Genomic DNA, 20928 nt, shown 5'->3' with positions numbered 1-20928 from the left:
GCTGAGGGAATTAGATTAGGAAATGAGACACTTACAGTAGTAAAGGAGTTTTGCTATTTGGGGAGCAAAATAATTGATGATGGTCAAAATAGAGAGGATATAAAATGTAGACTGGCAATGGCAAGGAAAGCGTATCTGAAGAAGAGAAATTTGTTAACATCGATTATTCATTTGAGTGTCAGGAAGTCATATCTGAAAGTATTTGTATGGAGTGTAGCCATGTATGGAAGTGAAACATGGACGATAAATAGTTTAGACAAGAAGAGAATAGAAGCTTTCGAAATGTGGTGCTACAGAAGAATGCTGAAGATTAGATGGGTAGATCACATAACTAATGAGGAGATATAGAATAGAATTTGTGATGTTACAAAATAGAAGTGATGTTGCTATTCAATGGAAAGTTGGAAATTGAGATTTAACTAACTGTTTTATCAATCACAATTTCCAACTTTCCATTGAATAGCAACATCACTTCTATTTTGTAACATCACACTTGGCGCCCGAACAGGGACTTGACCAAAAATTAGTTCAAATTCTTGGAAAATTTTCTATGTGCTTGTGTTAATAAATGTTCTGTCGTTTCATGTACACATCGTCTCTCTGTGAGAATAACGGTCAATAATGCAGTTTAATTACCGAGAGAAAAGAAAAGAAAAGAGACGTGAATTTGCTGAGACAACATAGCGGTATTCAAGCCATCAAAAAGTAAGTCAGAATTTTGCATACGCAGTGTAGTGCTTCAGTAGCAACGTTGCTTTTCCAAGTCGATCCACATCCTTTCTATCTCCTTCCCGCTATAGAAAATCTGCTTTATTTTATCTTTCAAAGTAAAATTATTCGTAGTCTGATAATAGAAATTATTTCTCCCCATTGTTAGTATAGCTGTATTACATTTTCAACATGGAGGATAGTGTGTGCAATTTGCAGTGAAGAGCATCTTCATTCATTTGTCTGAAACGTTTAGGTTCCATCTTGTCTTCTCGCCAGATAGAATTTCATTTGTTGCTCACGCGAGAGTGGTGCTCTTAGCGGACTCACCACGTCACTGACAAACGACGAAAGCCTTGCGTAGCACCTGATTTACTGACGAAAATGGCAGATAGTAAACAGAGACAGGTGACAACAGGAGACGGGAGTGAAGACGTTAATAGTATTCCATACCCTTCACGATCGCGAACGGTAGGTTCCCGTGTGGAAACTGAACTAACCATGTCTGTAACAGGGGAAAGTGACCCTGAAGTCCAAACTCGTCCCGCTGCAGCTACAAATGACCTCGGTGCGTTAATGGAAATGCTGAAACAACAGTTTGACGCAGTAAATGAGAACATAAAAACACAAAATGAGACTATAAAAACACAAAATGAGACTGTTAACGCCCGACTAGATGCTGTAAGCGAATCATTAAAAACAGAGCTAGGCACAATCAAAACAGATCTGCATAAAGAAATTACGGCTGAATTAAATACCCATTTGGGTGAGGTGCAAACTAAGATCAGTGATCAAATTCAGAAAATGCAGAAACAGGTGAAAAGTGAAATAGCTGAAGTATCTGGAACATTAAACACAAAAATTCAGGCAGCTACCAAAGAAATAAACTCAGTTAGAAATGCAGTATCTGACATTGAAGGTGTAGTAGAGGATCTGTCGAGGCAGATAGACTCAATCAATATCGAAGAACAGGTTAAGAGCACCGTGAAAGCACACGCGGAGGCATTGTCGGAACACTACAGTGAATGGATAAAGGGTAAAGATATTTTTATCGAAAAGAAGGTCAGGGAGCAGCTTAGGGAGACTGTCAAGGATGTAACTTATGAAATCTTAGCTGCTCCTGGTAAGTCGGGAGACACAGTAGTTTCTGAATTGGGACAGATTCGGAGGACACTTACACGGGATCTTCCCGAGTGGAAGCAGCAAGTAGTGGACGAAGTCAGAATGCTGAGAAACTGGGTAGAAAATCCGCACACACATACGCAAACTATAAGGAACAACTCTTTAGACGGTGACGAATGTCAGTCAACTCCTTATCGTTCACCGCCTGATTACATGCAAAACAACAGTCCTGTTGAGTCCTGAGTAGGGAAACTAAATGATCCGCCCACAATTGTGAGTTTAATGCAAGAGGAAAGTGTGATTAAGCATCGCACTTTTCCTGTTTTTCATCCGCAGAAGCGAGAAATACACCCCCATCGTGTTCCTAAAGAATTTTTCCGGCATATTTCCCAGGAGCTGGACAGACAGACAGCGTATTCAGTTCGTCACTGGCTTTATTTCTGGTGATGCAGCATTATGGGGAACGGAAATGGTAGACACGTGTAGGAATTATGAAGAGTTTGAGAAAATGTTCTTGGCAAAATTTTGGAGTAATGGGGTACAGCAAAGATTAAGGAAGGAGGTGTATGGTGCGGAAATTTTCAATGAGAAGCATGGAAGTCTCCGGCGATACTTTGAGAAGTATCTAGCAAAAATTAAATTCTGGGATTCTCCGATTTCTTCCAAGGACGTAATTATGATTCTCAAAAGCAAACTCCCTGTGTCTATTAGAGAGAAATTAGTAAATGTGTCCGAAGAAGACACGGATGTATTCCTTTCTGTGCTGGATTCCTTAGATTTAATTAGCGAGGATGTGCGCTCCAAGGTTGGCAGCGGCAAATTCTTCCCTGGCAGCCAGCAGAATGCATCGCACGCGGACAACAATGCGCCCAAGGAGAGAGCGAGCTACTGCGACCGCTGTTACCAACCTGCCAGCGGTTATCAAAACGCAAACGGCAATAACTTTAAACGGAAGCAGAAAACCAATTACAGTAATCAGCAGTCCAATGTGCGTGTTACATTGATAAAAAGAAAACTGTTTTATCGTCTTCTTGCATCAGCTTTAATATTGAATTTCTCTTTTGTGTGATGTTACAGTTGTTTTTGCGCCCTTAAGAACTTTCTGGTCCCTTAGGAAATTTTTTTTGTCATAACAATAACTTCACTACCGGGTATGATCGTATCTACGATCATGAAGTAATTAGAAAGACGATAACGCAACTTCTTAATCAATAGCACGCTAGTTGTGACTGCCTCAAGCCACGCGAAACCGCAAGTAAAAACTATTCACATCTCATAATGCAATATTTTATGACAATGGTCAATCCATGATTCTTACGCCAATTGTGATCGATAAAACAGTTAGTTAAATCTCAATTTCCAACTTTCCATTGAATAGCAACATCACTTCTATTTTGTAACATCACAAATTGGGGAGAAGAGGAGTTTGTGGCACAACTTGACTAGAAGAAGGGATCGGTTGGCAGGACATGTTCTGAGGCATCAAGGGACTGGAGGGCAGTGTGGAGGGTAAAAATCATAGAGGGAGACCAAGACATGAATACACTAAGCAGATTCAGAAGGATGCAGGTTGCAGTAGGTACTGGGAGATGAAGAAGCTTGCACAGGATAGAGTAGCATGGAGAGCTGCATCAAACCAGTCTCAGGACTGAAGACCACAACAACAACAACAACAACAACAGCATGGCTTTAAGAACACTCCTTTAATTTCCAGTCTGTGGTACAATCCTGAATACACCCAATTGAAAGCATATAATGCATGAACAGGATTATACACAGTTACAAGTATATTTTATTTACATAAGTTGAAGCATTACATCACTGCTGAATTCAGGATTATTATAACACTTGCAGCTTATACCAAACTGACACATCTTGTAAAATTCATTCCTTGTAGGTCATGTGCAGGGATAAAAGCCGTCAGTAGCCAAGAAATACTGGAATATTCATTACATTGACACAGCATGAAGACACTACTGAATTAAAAACAGTTACAGCACTTGCAGGCTACTCAAAAACTACATAAATATCCCATAAAATGTATGTCATGTAGGATATTAGTTGAGATAAAAACAGTCAGTGGTCTGCACAACTGTGAATAAGCATGAAATATTCTGTGTGATGTGTCACAGTGATTTAACAATTTAGACTTGTTTGAGTGTGAAGGCAAACTACTCAGACCCAGATTAAGACTGATCCACCTTGCCTGAGAACAGGCAAGTACTGGTCAACACACCTACCACTTTAAGAATCAAATAACCTTCAGAATGGATTTTTCCTTTTCATACAATTAACCACCTTTCCAGCTCATCATCATCGTCATCATCATCATCTTTTTTGGTCCCCATATGTTAAATATCATCTTTCCCTATCATCTGACCATTAATTCTTTATAATAATAAAAAAAAAAAAAAAAAAAAAAAAATTAAAAAAGAAGAAGAAGAAGAGAGTCCCCTTTAGTTTCAAAATAGTTTCAAAACATGGAATAGTGCCTTCATTTGATTTTATTTGCGTCCAATGGAATTATCCTTTTTATACATACATATTATAAGACAGTCAAGAATGTGTAGCTCTCACATTGCTGAGATGTACAGTATTTTATGAAGTAATAACCATACTGCTGGTTGTACCTGTAGAAACACGATTCACGTTTCCGTCCCACTTCACATAGTGTAGACTGGGAACTGTCTGCTAGGCATGCCCGATGTGAACTGAACTGGGCACGGCCCATACTGCCTGAGTTGTAGTTGTTCCACTGGCAGAGGTCGCGGCCGAATTCTCGCGTACCCTCTGGTGGACGGGGCTTTACTTGCGGCAACTACTGTCCATGACGCGCCGTGCTGATGTGCACCTCTCATGATCTTTCTGGTGGCTACTGCACTTCTCCTCCTTCGGGGGGTGAAGCCACTGTGATCCACTGCGTCAGAAGGTGGAGCGTCGTGCAGTAGTGATGACTTCCACATCCATTGGAAGGCTGGAGTTGGGGGGATCTGTCAACCCTCGAGCCGGAACCTACGAATATGGTTGGAAGTAACCCACACGAAGAGGCACCCGTTGCCTCACCATCGCAGCCCAGGACAGAACCGGCGACAAGCCGTCGAACTCCGGATCCCGGTCCACCTTGAGAGGGGCAAGACCCAGTGGCGGTGGCGATGGGGAATGGACGACCACAGGTGAACCAGCCTCCTGAGAAACCGGGCCTGTGAGGGGGGCCGGCTCTCACCGGGGCATCTCTAACAATGGCGATGCTGGTGCTGGGCTACTGGAGGCCGCCAAGGCTAAGAACCATTGCAGTGTGGCAGAGTCACAGGTGGGAGGGGTGGTAGCGTCCCCTGAGAAAACAACATGGGTACCGGCAATGGGGAAGCCGGCGCCCGAGGGGTCGGAGGGTGGGTGCCCAACCGTGGACGTAGCTGATTTTGGTGACGACGTACCTCCCGGCCCCTGCCTGCAAGGTATAGAGCCGGCGGCCATTGCGGCGCAGGACCACCGCCAGTATCCAACATGGATTGCGACCAAACCCAGACCGACATACCCAGTGGAAAGCTGGGTACCGCGTTTTGCAAAGACTGGCGAGGACCAGGCCGGAGGAGGTGCAGCAGAGTCCTAGGTTGGCGCGCCCGTGGAGGATCTCTGTGGGGCTGCGTTCTGCTATCGGTGTGGTCCGGTATGCAGTCAGGAAAAATGTCAACGCCTCCTCCGCAGGAAATTCATGCACATACTTGTTTCATCTACGTCTTAAATGTGCGCACCATGCGCTCGGCTTCTTCATTCGACTGTGGATGAAAGGGGGGTGAGCAAACATGCCGAATACCGAAGCGCCTACAAAAATCCTGGAAAGTCTGCGAAATAAACTGAGGTCCATTGTCCGATACCAGGGCGACTGGCAGGCCTTCCACAGAAAAGATTTTTGCGAGTGCCTGGATTGCAACTTCTGAAGTGGTTGAGGAGTAGCAAACCACATATGGGAATCGGGAATAAGCATCAATGACAATGAGCCAGAAGTCGTTGAGAAACGGACCCGCAAAATTTATGTGAACACGTTCCCGTGCCTGAGTTGCAGGCGGCCATGAAGAGAACGCTGACCTGGGAGACGCCTGTTGGCTCACACACTGGGAACAGGCGGCCACTATGTGCTCAATTTCTCTGTCAATACTGGGCCAGTACACATGTCTGCGAGCCAAGGTTTTAGTACGGGAAACACCCCAGTGCCCCTCATGTAATAATGTGAGGACCTCCCTTCGCAAACTTGCAGGAACAACCACACGAGGAGCCGTATCCTTGGTAGCCAGAAGGAGAACTCCTTCCAAGGCTGAGAGGCGGTTTTGTAGAACAAAATAATTATGAAGAGAGTCCGAGGCCCGGCCTGGAGGTCGGGAAGACCACCTCTGCTGAACGAGGCAAACTACTTGCTGTAGAACCCGGTCAGCTGCCGTTTCCCTGGCGACTCTAGAACTAGTGATCGGGAAGCCATCAACCTCCTGGCGGAACGCCACATCCAAATGAACACACACAATCTCCTCCCGATCGAACTTAGGATCCGGGCCCACTGGAAGACAGGAAAGAGCGTCGGCGTTGCCATGCTGTCCAGTAGGGCGAAAATGAATGTCATAATGGTACTTAGAGAGGAACAAGGCCCAACACTGCCGTCTGTGGGCCGCCCTATTCGGAATTTGAGAGGCGGGGCCAAATAACGATATTAATGGCTTATGGTTAGTGATTAACTGAAACTTCGTGCCATACAAGAAAGGGTGAAACTTGGTAACAGTGTAGACAATGGCCAAAGCCTCTTTTTCCACCTGGGAGTAATGGGCCTGCGTGGGACTAAGAGTTTTAGAGGCAAACGCCAGTGGCTGCTTGGAGCCATCCACGTTGCGATGGGCCAGCACTGCTCCCACCCCATACTGCGAAGCATCTGTAGCCAGGACCAACAGCTTATTGGGGTCAAAAGTAGCCAAACAAGGTGCTGACATGAGGAGGCCCTTCAATGAGGTGAACGCTTGCTCGCATGCCAACGACCAATCAAGAGGAACACCCTTGCGCAGAAGGCAGTACAGGGGGCGGGCTATGGTGAAAGCCCTGGGAATGAACCAGTGATAATAGGCAATCTTGCCTAAGAAAAGCTTGTAACTCCTTCAGCGAAGCAGGACGCAGAAGGTCGAGGATACTTTGGACCAAACTTCCTAGCGGCTGGACGCCGTGCCGAGAGATGGTGTAGCCCACATACTCAATGGACGGTTGGAAGAAGTTCGACTTACGCAGGTTGCAACGCAGGCCAACAGACCTAAATTTGAGAAAGAGGGTTTGAAGGTTGTGCAAGTGTTTCTTTGTGCTGCGGCCCATGACAATTATGTCGTCCAGGTAATTAATACAATGAGGGATTGTTGACATGATGTGCTCAAGATAACGCTGGAATATCGCCGGGGCACTGGATATTCCGAAGGCCAACCGCTGGTATTGGTAAAGGACAAACGGGCTGTTTACAACCGCCAGCCATTTGGAGTCCTCATCAAGTGGTATCTGATGATAAGCCTCCGAAGATTGATTTTCGAAAAATACTGGCCTCCCGCCACAGCAGAGAACAATTCCTCAGAACAAGGCAAGGGATAGGTGTCCACCACCAATTGGGAATTAATGGTGGCCTTGAAATCGCCACAAATACGTAATTTTCCCGAGGGTTTCCTGACAATAACGAGGGGCGAAGCCCACTCACTAGAAGAAATCGGAAGAACGACCCAGAGGGCTTGCAGCCGGTCTAGCTCTGCTTTTACCTGAGGGTGGAGAGCCAAGGGGATCTGCCTCGCGCGTAGAAAACGCGGGCGAGCCGACACCTGCAACATTAAGTGAGCTTCAAAATCTGAAACATGCCCCAGACCCTCATCAAAGATATCCTTAAAGGCAGAGATCAAAGATTCCAATGATTGATAGGGAATGTCTTCGGAGACCAACTGTATGGTGTCTGCGATAAAAAAACCAAAAGCTTGAAAGGCATCCAATGCAAAAAGGTTAGCGGAGCTCGCATCACTGACAACAATAAAAGTAAGAGGCCGAGTGACTGATTTATAAGTAACGTTGGTAGTGAATTGACCCAGTAGGGGAATGAACTGTTTACCATAACCGCGTAGACGCCGGTAAACTGGGGCCAACGGGGGCGACCCAAGGTCGGAGTAAGTTTGTGCATTCAACAAGGAAACTACCGCGCCCGTATCTACTTGCAGTTGTAATCGGTGCGACCAAACTGACACCTGCTTCCTTCGATTCTCTTGAGACTGAGCGGCAAACTTTAGCAATGTGTCCTTTTTTATTACATTTGCGACAAATGGCCCAACGCTGGGGGCACTCTGACCGATCATGATGTATATAGCATGACGCACAGGATGGTAACAGGGGCCGACGACTGGAACTCCTTTTTACGTGCCGTGGGGGAGTGGCCGTAACGGCTGGATTGTATTTCTCGCACGTCGTCCACCCCGGATGCAGTGGATGTGGCTGCGCCACCCTGAATCGCCGCGACATCGCACCACGCTTCCAAATGTTGACCTGTGGCGTGAGAGACTTCATACGATTGAGCGATGGACAGGACTTCCTGAAGGGAAGGGTCTTCCAATTGCAGGGCCGCTGCCGCACCTCCTTATCTGGGGCCGAACGAACAATGATGTCACACACCATAATGTGGGCATACGACTCTCGTGACTGCTCCGTGACAAAATGACACTTGCGATTAAGACCGTGCAGGGTAGCGGCCCACACCCTGTAAGACTGATGGGGCTGTTTCTTGCATTGATAGAACTCGACCTTAGCTGCCACAACATGCGTGCGGTGGGAATAATATGAAGACAACAATGAACACAATGAGTCAAAAGACAAGGATGAGGGTTCCTGCAACGGCGCTAGCTCCCGCAAAACTTGATACAGCGAGGGAAATATCCAAGACATGAAAAGAGCATGACATACCTCCACATCGGCAACATGAAACGCCTGGAAATACTGCTGAAGGCGATATTCATATGCGTCCCAATTCTCCGCTGTCTTGTCATACGGGGGAAAGGGAGGAGGGAACGGCGCTGTAGCAGACTGCGTGGAGAGCAATGGCAGAAGCATTTGTTTCATGGTTGCCATGAGCTCCGTCTGCTGCTCAACCAAAACCTGCACTAAACCCTCCATGCCATGGATGAGCTGCGAAACGGGAACAACGATGCAACACGCAAAAGAACAACCCTACTTGTTGCCAATTGTGTAGTAGCACGATTCACATTTCCGTCGCACTTCACATAGTGTAGACCAGGAACTGTCTGCTAGGCATGCCCGATGTGAACTGAACTGGGCACGGCCCATGCTGCCTGAGTTGTTGTTGTTCCGCTGACAGAGGTCGCGGCCAAATTCTCGCATGCCCTCTGGTGGACGGGACTTTACTTGCGGCAACTACTGTTCATGACGCGCCGTGCTGATGTGCACCTCTCGCGATCTTTCTGGTGGCTACTGTAGTACCCATTTGCTCATGTTACACAATGGTAGACAAGGCACACTTGGATTGCAAGCAATACTTGAGACATGAAGGCTTTTTCAGATGCAGGTTTAATGTATAACTTTACAATACATAACGGGAATGTTCAAAACTAAACTAAATAATTTAAAAACATAAGTAGAAATTACTTTAAAACTGTATTGGTTAGCAGTGAAACTATTTCTTAAATGTAATTCAAAAATATTTTGTGAAAATAATGGGTTTCTAATGATCCTCACTTACTTTTTTTGGTCTAGTCTTAACTGCTTTGCACTGCTGATAGTCCCCTGTGGCTTAATTTGGCTCTTTCCTGGTACCGGTATAACTGCAGAATCTCCTAACATAAGACGCTGATTGTTTGAGTCACTGAAAAATATTTAAACTGCAATTATGATTAATAGGAATACCATATATACAATTAAAAAAACTGGTAAAGTCTTACTTAGCTCTCAGTTTTCACATGACACAATAATTAAGTTACATCACAGCCTTCAGACCATTTGTTCAAGTTGCAAATTGAAGAAACACAAATATGTCAATAAGGAGGGTGTGTATGGATGTGTACAGACAATAGTTCTCCTCATACAGCATCTGTGAATAGAATGGGAAGGGTAGAGGGAGGGAAGAACAACACATCTGGTATAAAGTATCCCATATCACACACACCATGTGGCAACTTGAAGAACTGCTTGGCATTTCTGACAGTTACTTGGCTTCTCCTCACACAAATCATGAACCTTGCCATGGTAGGATGGCTTGTGTGGCTCAGCAATACAGGTAGCCATACTCTAAATGTAATCACTTTGGAGGGTTATCTATGAAGATTGATGATGAGGCTCAGCAACCTTTTCAGTAGTTGCAGGAACAACAGTCTGGACGACTAGCTGCTCTGTCTTTGTAGCTTTAGCCAACATGGCCTCACTGTGTTGGTACTGTGACATGGCTGAAAGCAAGCGAAAACTACTGTCATTCTATTTTACATGGAAATTCAGTTCTAATGTATGGTTTAATGATGATGGCATTCTCCGGGGTTAAATATGTAAGAGATAAAGTAATTCCTCATTCTGGCTTCTGAGCACAGACTACTTACTTAGGATGATGACGTAACCAGAAAAAATTCTGCGACTCAAAGTGTAGAATGTTATATCGATATCTACCATCATGACCAGAAATGAGGTAAATTCTAATCAGAATCCTCCCCACCTCTTCTGAAGTTGCATTCCACCTCCTATTCAACCTACACAACATCCTGGCCCAACTATATGATGTTTACGAGGGTCACTCCAAAAGATATGCACACTATTTCTTTTAAAATCCATCTTTTATTCTACATGTTTGAAAGTTTTTCAGTGTGTAGATACATCCTTTAGGAACAATATTTTCATTTCTCCACATAATTACCATCCCTCTCAACTACCTTACACCATCTTGGAACCAGCGCCTGTATGCCCGCATGGTAAAATTCTGGACCAACTTACTGGAGCCGCTGTTTGGCAGCGTGCACAAGGGAGTCATCATCCTCAAATCTTGTTCCACAAAGAGAGTCTTTCAGTTTCCCAAAGAGATGATAGTCACATGGAGCCAGGTCAGGATTGTAAGGAGGGTGTTTCAGTGTTGTCCATCCGAGTTTTGTGATCACGTCCATGGTTTTTTGACTGACATGTGGCTGTGCATTGTTGTGCAACAGCAAAACATCCTGTTTTTGCCAATGTAGTCAAAAACGGCTCAGTCGAGCTTGAAGTTTCTTTAGTGTCGTCACATATGCATCAGAATTTATGGTGGTTCCACTTGGCATGATGTCCACAAGCAAGAGTCATTCGGAATCAAAAAACACCGTAGCCATAACTTTTCCAGCAGAAGGTGTGGTTTTGAAAGTTTTTTCTTGGGTGAATTTGCATGATGCTAATCCATTGATTGCCTCTTCGTCTTTGGTGAAAAATGATGGAGCCATGTTTCATCACCTGTCACAATTCTTCCAAGAAATTCATCTCCACCATTCTCATACTGTTCGCTGTATACCGTTTTCCTTGTTTCTGTGTGAGCCACTGTCAATATCCTGGGAACTCACCTGGCACAAACCTTTTTTAACACCAACACTTTCAGTATTCTGCAAACACTTCCTTCCCCTATCTCAATGTAGCATGACAATTCGTTCACTGTGATGCGTCTGTCAGCAGTCACCAATTCGTTAAATCTCTGCACATTGTCTGGAGTGTCTGCAGTACGAGGCCTGCCACTGTGAGGACAATCCTCAATATTGCCGTGCCCGCTTTCATCACGTAACATGCTTGCCCACCGACAACTGTACTGCAATTGACAGCAGAATCTCCATACACCTTTTTGAACCTCTTGTGGATGTTTGCCACTATCTTGTTTTCACAGCACAGGATTTCTATGACAGCATGTTGCTTCTGACAAACGTCAAGTGTAGCAGCCATCTTGAAGACATACTGTGATGGCACCACTCACGGGAACAGGTTGAACTAAGTTTGAAAACAAGTGGGAAGGATGTATCTACACACTGTAAAACTTTCACACATGCAGAATGAAAACTGTATTTATACAAAAATAGTGTGCATTTCTTTTGGAGCGACCCTCATGCATGGATCATGTCCCTGTGGAACAACCACGTGCATGATTCACCCACCCTACACAGCATACTCTAGTCCTGCCACAGGCTTATCCTACACCACCAGAGGAATAACCACCTGTGAAAGCAACTACGTTATTGTTGGCTCTGTTGCAATTTTTGTGGGGATGACCTCCATGCAACTGTCCACCATAATGAATGGCCACTCTCAAATTGTGGCCAAGAGCTGAGTTGACCACCCTTTGGTAAAAATGCTGCTGACCACAACAAACTTGATTTCAATGGCAGCTTCACAACCTGTGCCATCTGAGTCCTATCTCCAGCACTAGGTATTCTGAACTACATAAACTGGAGTTATACCCACAACACATCCTTCGTTCCTCCAATTCTCCTACCTTGAATCTCTGTTAACCCCTTGCAGTCACACCCTCTTCCCAAAAGTCTCCCTCACCTCTGTTCTGTTGCCCATTTAAATCCATTCCCCTACATCATTATCACCATGTGTTACATGTGCATGCCAGTACTCTAGCTCAAATGGATTAATCTAAAAGCTAGCAAAGTTTTATTCTTTCTTCTTTTGTGTGTGCCTGTTAATGACTCAATGCTTCCACTATTGGTGCACTGTTTCCTTCACTCCTAAAATATTTACAGAATGTTAAATCAGATAGGTAGCCTAGAAAATTTGAAAACAGAAATGCATGTGTCAGATTTATATATAGTGAGATTTAGTGAAGTGTGGTGGCAGGAGGAATGGGATTTCTAGTTTGGTGATTACTGGATTACCAACATGAAATAAGGGAGGTAATGCATGAGCAGGTCTACTAATTGTAGTAGTAGTAGTAGTAGTAGTAGAGGGGTTTTTGGGCGCACGACAGCAAGGTCTTCAGCGCCTGCTCAGTAGCATAGTGAGATGGGTGTCAAGAAAATACTCAGAACAGTAAGATTAAACAGAACATGAAAAGGTCTAATAATGAACAAGGAAATGGGCATGTGGGTACATTACTGTGAACATCATAGCCAGCATAGCAAAGCCACAACCCTCAACAGCAGTACAAGTATAAATGACTGCTAGCTCTACAAACGATGAAGAGATTGCAATACTGTATGTTGAGATAAAACAAGTTATTCAGTATGTCATGAGAAATTAGAATTTAAATGTGCTGGGGGCTGATATACTACAGGAGGAGAAAAAAAGAGAAGGATAAGCAGTGGGAGACGATGGACTGGAGAAAGGAAATTAAAGATAAAGCCACTTGAAAGGGAAGAAATATGCAGAGAGCACAATTTAATAACTGTACTGATATAACATTTTACCCTCACTGGTATCAAATATGGTGCAACACTGTGGAAGGGTACAAAGATTGATGCCTCTGAGCAAGAGTCGTTAAAATCAGATAAGATGTTAACCACTGGTGGTAAACTTAAGATAACAAATTCTAACAGAAATCTTTTATATCATTCTATAAATGATTATACCAATATATTCATTACTAAATAAGAGTGTAATTTTTGTTGTAGACAAAGACAGTAAATACTAAGCTCTTTTAATATTATGAAACATGGAAGCTTCTAAAATATTAATGTAAATAAATTAGTTGAACGATGGCCATATGAACATTTCCCTGGGGGAGAGGGGGGCATAAAGGACTGGGAAAGGGGGGGGGGGGGGCAGGAGTGGTAAAAGTAGCACGGGACTATGTCCTTTGTTAGACAGGAGGAGGCAGAAGGTTGCCTGTGTGTGTGTGTGTGTGTGTGTGTGTGTGTGTTTGTGTGTGTGTTTTAGTGAGCCATAAGATGGCCAATGCAACCAGCATGGGTTCTGTGACAGGGCTCAGCGAAGTATGAGTAGGACGTGAGTCGGGCTGCAACTGATGCTGCCATCAGAGGCAATACTTCCCCTGCCATTTTCGAGACTCCATCCAGAATTATGGGCTAAGTCAGCTAGTACTGTCTAGGTTGCATGAGACTAGCTTCAAAAGTAAAGATGGGTGTCACTTGTTGCACCACATGTAACAAGGGAATGCACTGCCTCATAAAAAAAACCCTGTAGATTGAGACTCGCTGAAGAACATTTTATTAACTGACATTAATGCTCCAGAAACAGTTCAGAATGGCTTTTCCATGTTTATTGGGAATATGTCATTCAGAAAATTTATTTGAACCAGTGACTTTTTATCTCTCTAAAACCATTATAAACCTTCTCCCAAAACATTAAGCAAGGGCCAATACCAGAGCAGGTACACAGCTGCATGACATGACATGATGAGCACCCTGAAGACATCGCAAGTAAATCAACTTTCTGATTACCCTCTAACCATAAACAGAAAGACTGAAAAACATAGACTTAACTGACTTAAATACCTTCTGCTTGATTAATTATGTTGGTGGAGCCATAAATGCTAATTACTTTCAGTAGTACTACAGCAGCAAAATTAATAATGACTTTTTTTAAAAAAATCTCATTTGTTTATATATGGAACAGTTGGCCAATGAATTGTGTTCAGTGCTTAGGTTGAATTGTAGTATTGGTGTTAACATAGAAATTTTTAGTAATGGTGTTAACATAGAAATTTTTACTTCCCAGTAAGTGTGTTCTGACTGAATGTGTGGGAGACTGAGCAGAAGGCAGCAGAGAGTGAAAGTGGAGAAGACTGTGGCCCAATCTTTTGTCAGGGGCAAAGTATTTTTTTACTATGGAGTTTACAGTGCCCAGAGCAGTAGGGTGCAAGGTGAGCCAACTGGTACTTAGTGCTTGCTTTTCTGTCATCAATAACTTTTGCTTTGAACATTCAGATGTCAGTACATTTATCTGACTAACTGCAGTACTAAAATGAAGCCCGACAGTCATAAAATTGTTATGACCTGGGGGAAAAAAGATTAGGACAACTAGCACTTGGCGCATTATATGACTGCAAACACTTAGTTTCAAAACCATGAAAGAAAGTTGTATTCATTTAAGATACTAGAAGACGCGGTAAGGTAATGACAGATTATATAAGACAGAGATTTTGAAACCAGATCTTAAGTTGCAAAACACCTCCAGGAGCAGAAGTTAAAGAAATTGCAGAAATGTAGAAAATGAAGGTGATGGGGTCTGCATATGTTGAAACATACAGAGGTTGTTGACAGTTTCACAAGGACATTAAGAAACAACTAAGTTAGGTAAAATAAATACAAGGGAAAATGAATAGGCTTTGACTTGTGAAACAGTGAAGGCATTAGAAGAACAACTAAGCAAACAGATAAGCCCAGTTAGAAATCCTTTGCCAACAAACAAGATATTGAATTTAATTAAAGGCAAGAGAAAACATGAAAATGGAGTAAATGAAGCAGGTAAGAAAATGAGAGTGACAGAATGTGCACATTGGCAAAATATGTATGACTTGAGAAGACATAGAAAACTGTAAAAGTATGCATATCTACAGAAAAGATAGATGCTGCATATACAAAAATCAGAGAAACCTTTGAAGAAAACAGAAACAGCTATACGAACATCAAGAGCCCAGCTGGCAAGCCAGTACTGATTAAAGAAGAGACAGTCAAAAGGTGGAATAAAGATACAAAATGGCTGTGTAAATATATAAAAGAAAATAACTTGAAGACAATATTATGGAGAGGAAAGAGGAAATGGGTGAAGATGAGATACAGAGAGAATCTGACATAGCACTGTTCAAAACAAGGCATCTGAAGTACACAACATTCACTTTATTATGATCCTTCAGAGGACCAACCATGACAAAACTGTATAACATTGAATGACGGTTACATGAGATGGCAAAATATCCTTAGACTTCGGGAAGATGAGAGTAATCACAATACCAAAGGAAGCAAATATTGACATATGTGAGTATTACTGAACCATTGGTTTGATAAGTCTCAGTTGTAGCATATTAACACAAATTATTTACAGAATAATGAAAGACTAGTAGAAGTTGATGTTGGAGAAGATCAGTTTGGGTTCCAGATAAAGATTGGAACATATCAGACGATACTGACCCTACAACGTGTCTAGACTGATTGAAGAGACATAAAACCACATTTATATAAAACACTTTATAGTGTGTTGTGTCTAGGCAAGACAGCCTAGACACAATGAGAGGAAGCCGAAAGGCACACGCTTAAACTCACGCAGTCTGGCGTGAGGTCTGAAACAGGATACGTAACGAATGCTATAAAGAAAAGTACGTAGCTTCTGGAATACTTAACTTTAATCCACATTTGTAGAACATCGCTCTTGATGATACATTAATAGAATCTCAATATCAATTGAATACGGCGCCTTGCTAGGTCGTAGCAAATGTAGCTGAAGGCTATGCTAACTATCGTCTCGGCAAATGAGAGCGTATTTGTCAGTGAACCATTCCTTGCAAAGTCGGCTGTACAACTGGGGCGAGTGCCAGGACGTCTCTCTAGACCTGCCGTGTGGTGGCGCTCGGTCTGCAATTACTGACAGTGGCGACACGCGGGTCCGACGTATACTACCGGGCCGCGGCCAATTTAAATGCTACCACCTAGCAAGTGTGGTGTCTGGCGGTGACACCACATAGTGTTTGTAGATTATGAGAAATCGTTTGGCAATGTTGACTGGAAAACACTCATTGCAGTTCTGAAGTTATCAGTGATGACATATTGGGAGTAAAAGGCTCTCTACAACTTGTATAGAAACCAGATGGATATTATAGGAGTTGAAGGGTATGAAAAAGAGGGAGTGATGCCCCAAATTGTTATGGGTCTGTACACAGTGCAAACAAAAAGGAAACCAAGAAAGAGTTTGGAAAAGGAATTAAAGCTCAGGGAGAAAAAAAACAAAGACTTTAAGGTTTTCTGATAACATTGTAATTCTAACATGGACAGCAAAGGACTTGGATGATAAGCTAAATGGAAAAGAGATTATACGTTGAATACCAGTAAAAGCACAATAAAGGGTAATTCAGGTGATGTTGAAGGAATTAGATTAGGAAATGAGATTCCGAAAGTAGTAGATGAGTTTTGACATTTGTGTGGCAAAATAACTGATGATGGTAGGAGTAAAGAGGATATAAAATGTAGACTGACAACAGCAACTAAAGCACTTCTGAGATGTTTGGAGTACAGCCATATATGGTGGAGAAATGCAAATGATAAACAATATAGACACAAAGAACACCATAGAAGAATGCTAAAGAGTAGGTAGAAAGATTGTAAAACTAATGTGGAGGAACTGTACTGAATCGGGGAGAAAAGAAATATATGTCCCAGCTTAAGTAAAAGAAGAGATAGGTAGAGATGACACATATTGAGCCATTGGGGAATAGTCAATTTGATAATGGAGGGATGTTTGGGGGAACATATTATAGAGAGAGACCAAGGCTTGAATGTAGTTGGTGGTTCAAATGGTTGTAGGTTGCAGTAGTTACACAGAGATGAAGCGACTTGAATAGGATAGACCAGAGTGGGGAGCTGCATTAAATCAGCCTTCAGATTGAAGGCCACAACGACTATTTTCTTTTCTTCTCAGTACGTGCACAAGGCCAATGCCAATACAAAATAAACGAGTTCATCCAGTCTAGTATCTTTGTGAGCCAATAAACAAAACTGCCATTTTTAACAAATTTCACACTCATCACCAGCTTTAAAGCAATCAGAATGATGCTTAAACACCATTTTGCTGCATGATTTCTTGCCACATTGGCATTATTTTATATAATTTCTATAGAGGTCAACTGTCAGACTTTATTCTCAGTTGCACTGACTGTATCTGTTTGTGGCTTTGCCTGTTAACTTTAACGCTAAGCTGAACCTCTTCCATTTTTTTATGTTGTGATAGTTAGTGCTTTCATTTAATATGACATTCTAAGCAATACCTAAATTACTATGGAGTTTTGTGAAACCAGAATAACATTTTGGTCCATTTCAAAACTTTGTCAGTGTTTTGGAAGATACAACACTGATTGATAACACATACAGTATTATTAAGAATAACAGGGGAAAATAATACTCACTAGCAGTGAATAGAAATGAAAGAAATCTAATGGAAAATATGTAGATAGTATTATGTAATACACTATCAGTTGAGTGAAAAATTCATATGTTGCAAGAGCTTTGATGTTTTTCCTGGAAAGGTCAAAATATAATATCAGCACTCGGTGTATGATACAATCAAAACTTACTTTATTATTCGTGTTACTGCTGATTTTCTCAGTCTTGTATCAATGCTGCGCACTTTTGGAAAAGTGGTCAGTGTTCTTAATGGCTTCTGTTTACGATATCCTATCTGATGTGGGTCAAATATTTCATTTACTTTTTTCCCTCCTTCTGTTTCTTCATCTTCCACTTCATAGACAAACTGCCTCATAAAACTTTCTCTCACCTGTAACATACAAATATGTTAACCATACATAGTAAAACAATTTAAGCAAAAGCTTTATTGGTAGGAAGGTTACTGAAGAAAAGCAGCTGCTAATATACATGCATATAAAGTACACCATAAAGTATAATGTATGTCGAATGGTACATATCCATCTACATCTACAACCAACCCTGCAAACCACTGCGAAGTGCTTGGTAGATGGTACTTCTCAATTCGATACATATTAGGGTATCTTCCATTCATTTTGAGCACAGATTGTGGGAAGAATGGCCTGCTTAAATGCCTCTGGGTTTGCTGCAATTAGTTTAATTTTATCTTCGCAGTTTCTACAGAAACAATACACATGGTGCTGTAATATATGCCCAAATTTCTCACCTAATACTGGTTCTTGAAACTCAGTAAGTGGTCTTTTGTGGGATAGGTGTTTATCTTCTACCACTCCAGGTTTGCAACATTTTCATGATCCTCTCCTGTAAGTCAAACAACCTGTGACCAATCTTCTCAGAAATTTGTCAAGTTCACAAAGGGGCTGATCCTGGCCAGTACATTCATTCAGGATGGAAATTCCCACTACAGTTGATGGATGGATGGTTTGAGTTTTATCTAACTAACAGGAAAAAAGGCTGTTGTTGTGAAATACCTGTGCAGTAAGCAGTCAGTCTTCATATGATTGGGAATTAATTACATGTGGTGTTCCTCAAGGTTCCATGTTGGGTCCCTTACTTTTCCTTGTGTAAATTAATGACCTCTTTTCTGTTACATTGCCAGATGCTAAGTTTGTTTTGTGTGCAGATGATACAAACATTGCAATAAGTAGTAAGTCAAGTACAGATTTAGACATAGCTGCTAATTAAATTTTCAATGAAATTGATAAATGGTTTAAAGCTATTTCATTGTCATTAAACTTTGAAAAGATCCACTATATACAGTTCAGAACCTGTAAGAGGTTTCCTTCCCTCATTTGTTTAACATATGAAGACATGTAGATTGAAGAGGCTGACAGTGTTAAATTTCTGGGATTACAACTCGATAATAAATTCTGTTGGGAAGGGCATGTCACAGAATTGCTTAAGTGCCTAGACAGGTCTGTATTTGCAGTGAGAATGATGTCAGATGTAGGAGATATAAATATAAAAAAAACTTGCATACTTTGCCTACTTTCATTCTATTATGTCATATGGGATCATATTCTGGAGTAACTCATCAAACCAAGCAAACGTATTTAGCCTGCAAAAGCATGTAATAAGAATCATTTTTGGTGTGAATTTAAGAATATCACGTAGAAACCTGTTCAAGGAACTTTGTATTCTAGCCACTGCTTCTCAGTATATTTATTCCTTAATGAAATTTGTTGCAAGTAATATATCTCTATTTCCAACCAGTAGCTCAATACATAGTATCAATACTAAGGATAAGAACAATGTACATAAAGACTTAAAATCACTTACCTCAGTCCAAAAAGGGGTTCAATATTCAGGAACACACATTTTCGATAACATTAAAAACTTGGTTTCAGATAAAGCACGTTTTAAACAGAGTTTGAAAGGCTTTTTGATAGGCAAGCGCTTCCACTCTATAGATGTATTTCTTAACAGAGACTGTTAGGCCAGCTTAAGTAAAACTGTCTGTTAGATTTCTGTTTTGACAGCATTTGGTCACAACATCAAGATTAGGTATTTTGGGTATGATAAATTTATTAATAGTGGCTAACAATGTTTCATTCTCACAGTGTACTTATTTTGTAAATATTGGGAGTTCCAGTTTTATGTAATATACTCACATATTTTGACAATGTCCTGACAAGTGATCAGGGTAGTGACTGTTATATTCAAATGTTTTATGTTTTTTATGTTATACTTTCTGACATGTTCCACACCCACGAGAATTGACTCATTTTTTGTGTGTATGGAATGAAAACTGAATCTAATCTAATATAATCTAATCTCTATGTGTCTCTACTACCTGAACTGGGTGATGCACTTCCTGAAGTTAAGTACTGGCCAGCCCATCTCTCTCTTTGGGTACATACTCTTTGGTTAAACCTAATCTGGTAGAACAACAATATTATGAAAAGGATAGACCATTACTCACCACATAGAGGAGGCATTTAGCACAAGGCCCTATGAAAAGACTGCTAAACATTTAAGCTTTTGGAGAAAATTGTCCTCCTTTGGAAATAGAAAACGTACATACACAGCCACACAAGCACGACGGACACATACATGGCCACTGTCTCCAGTTGCTGTAGCCCGACTGTGGACTGTGACTGTGTCTGATGTGAGCAGCAACCTGGGGTGGGTGGTGGAGTAAGGAGCCAGTGTGGGGAGGGATAATGGGATAGGTGTGGGGGAAGATGATGTGCTGCCTGGGAGTGTGTGCAGGGATGTGATGGGAACAGGATACGGCTGCTAGTTAGTTAGTTTCACAGATTATCTGAACACAAAATGACGTGGAACAAACCAGTTTTTAGGATATGTATACGTGATTAGTGTTAACATTAATTATCACATTATTTTTTTAGTCATGCTTACACAACTGCCACTGCTTGGTGAGTAGTCATTTTACATGTCCAATTATGTTGCATTTTCAAATTTGATCATTTCTGTAGAAATGATTTTCGGTTACTTTTAAAACTTGCTTCACTACCTGTCAGAC

At 41.9% G+C, this 20928-nt stretch overlaps 1 protein-coding gene across 1 annotated transcript in view; it reads right to left on the bottom strand.

Annotated features, from left to right (window-relative positions):
• The window catches only part of LOC124548715 (sodium leak channel non-selective protein), a 436855-nt gene that overhangs the window by 169742 nt on the left and 246185 nt on the right, over window positions 1-20928 (bottom strand). The window contains exons 14-15 of the mRNA XM_047125188.1: window positions 18074-18273; window positions 9578-9700 (exon numbers count right to left, since the gene is read on the bottom strand). Coding sequence (XP_046981144.1) covers window positions 9578-9700; window positions 18074-18273 — 323 coding nt within the window. The remainder of the gene's footprint in view (window positions 1-9577; window positions 9701-18073; window positions 18274-20928) is intronic.

Source organism: Schistocerca americana, chromosome 1, assembly GCF_021461395.2.
Source record: "Schistocerca americana isolate TAMUIC-IGC-003095 chromosome 1, iqSchAmer2.1, whole genome shotgun sequence".
In the NCBI taxonomy this organism is placed as follows: Eukaryota; Metazoa; Arthropoda; class Insecta; order Orthoptera; family Acrididae; genus Schistocerca; species Schistocerca americana.
The sequence above is the reverse complement of the archived record's forward strand: the minus strand, read 5'-3'. Positions and strand labels throughout refer to the sequence as shown.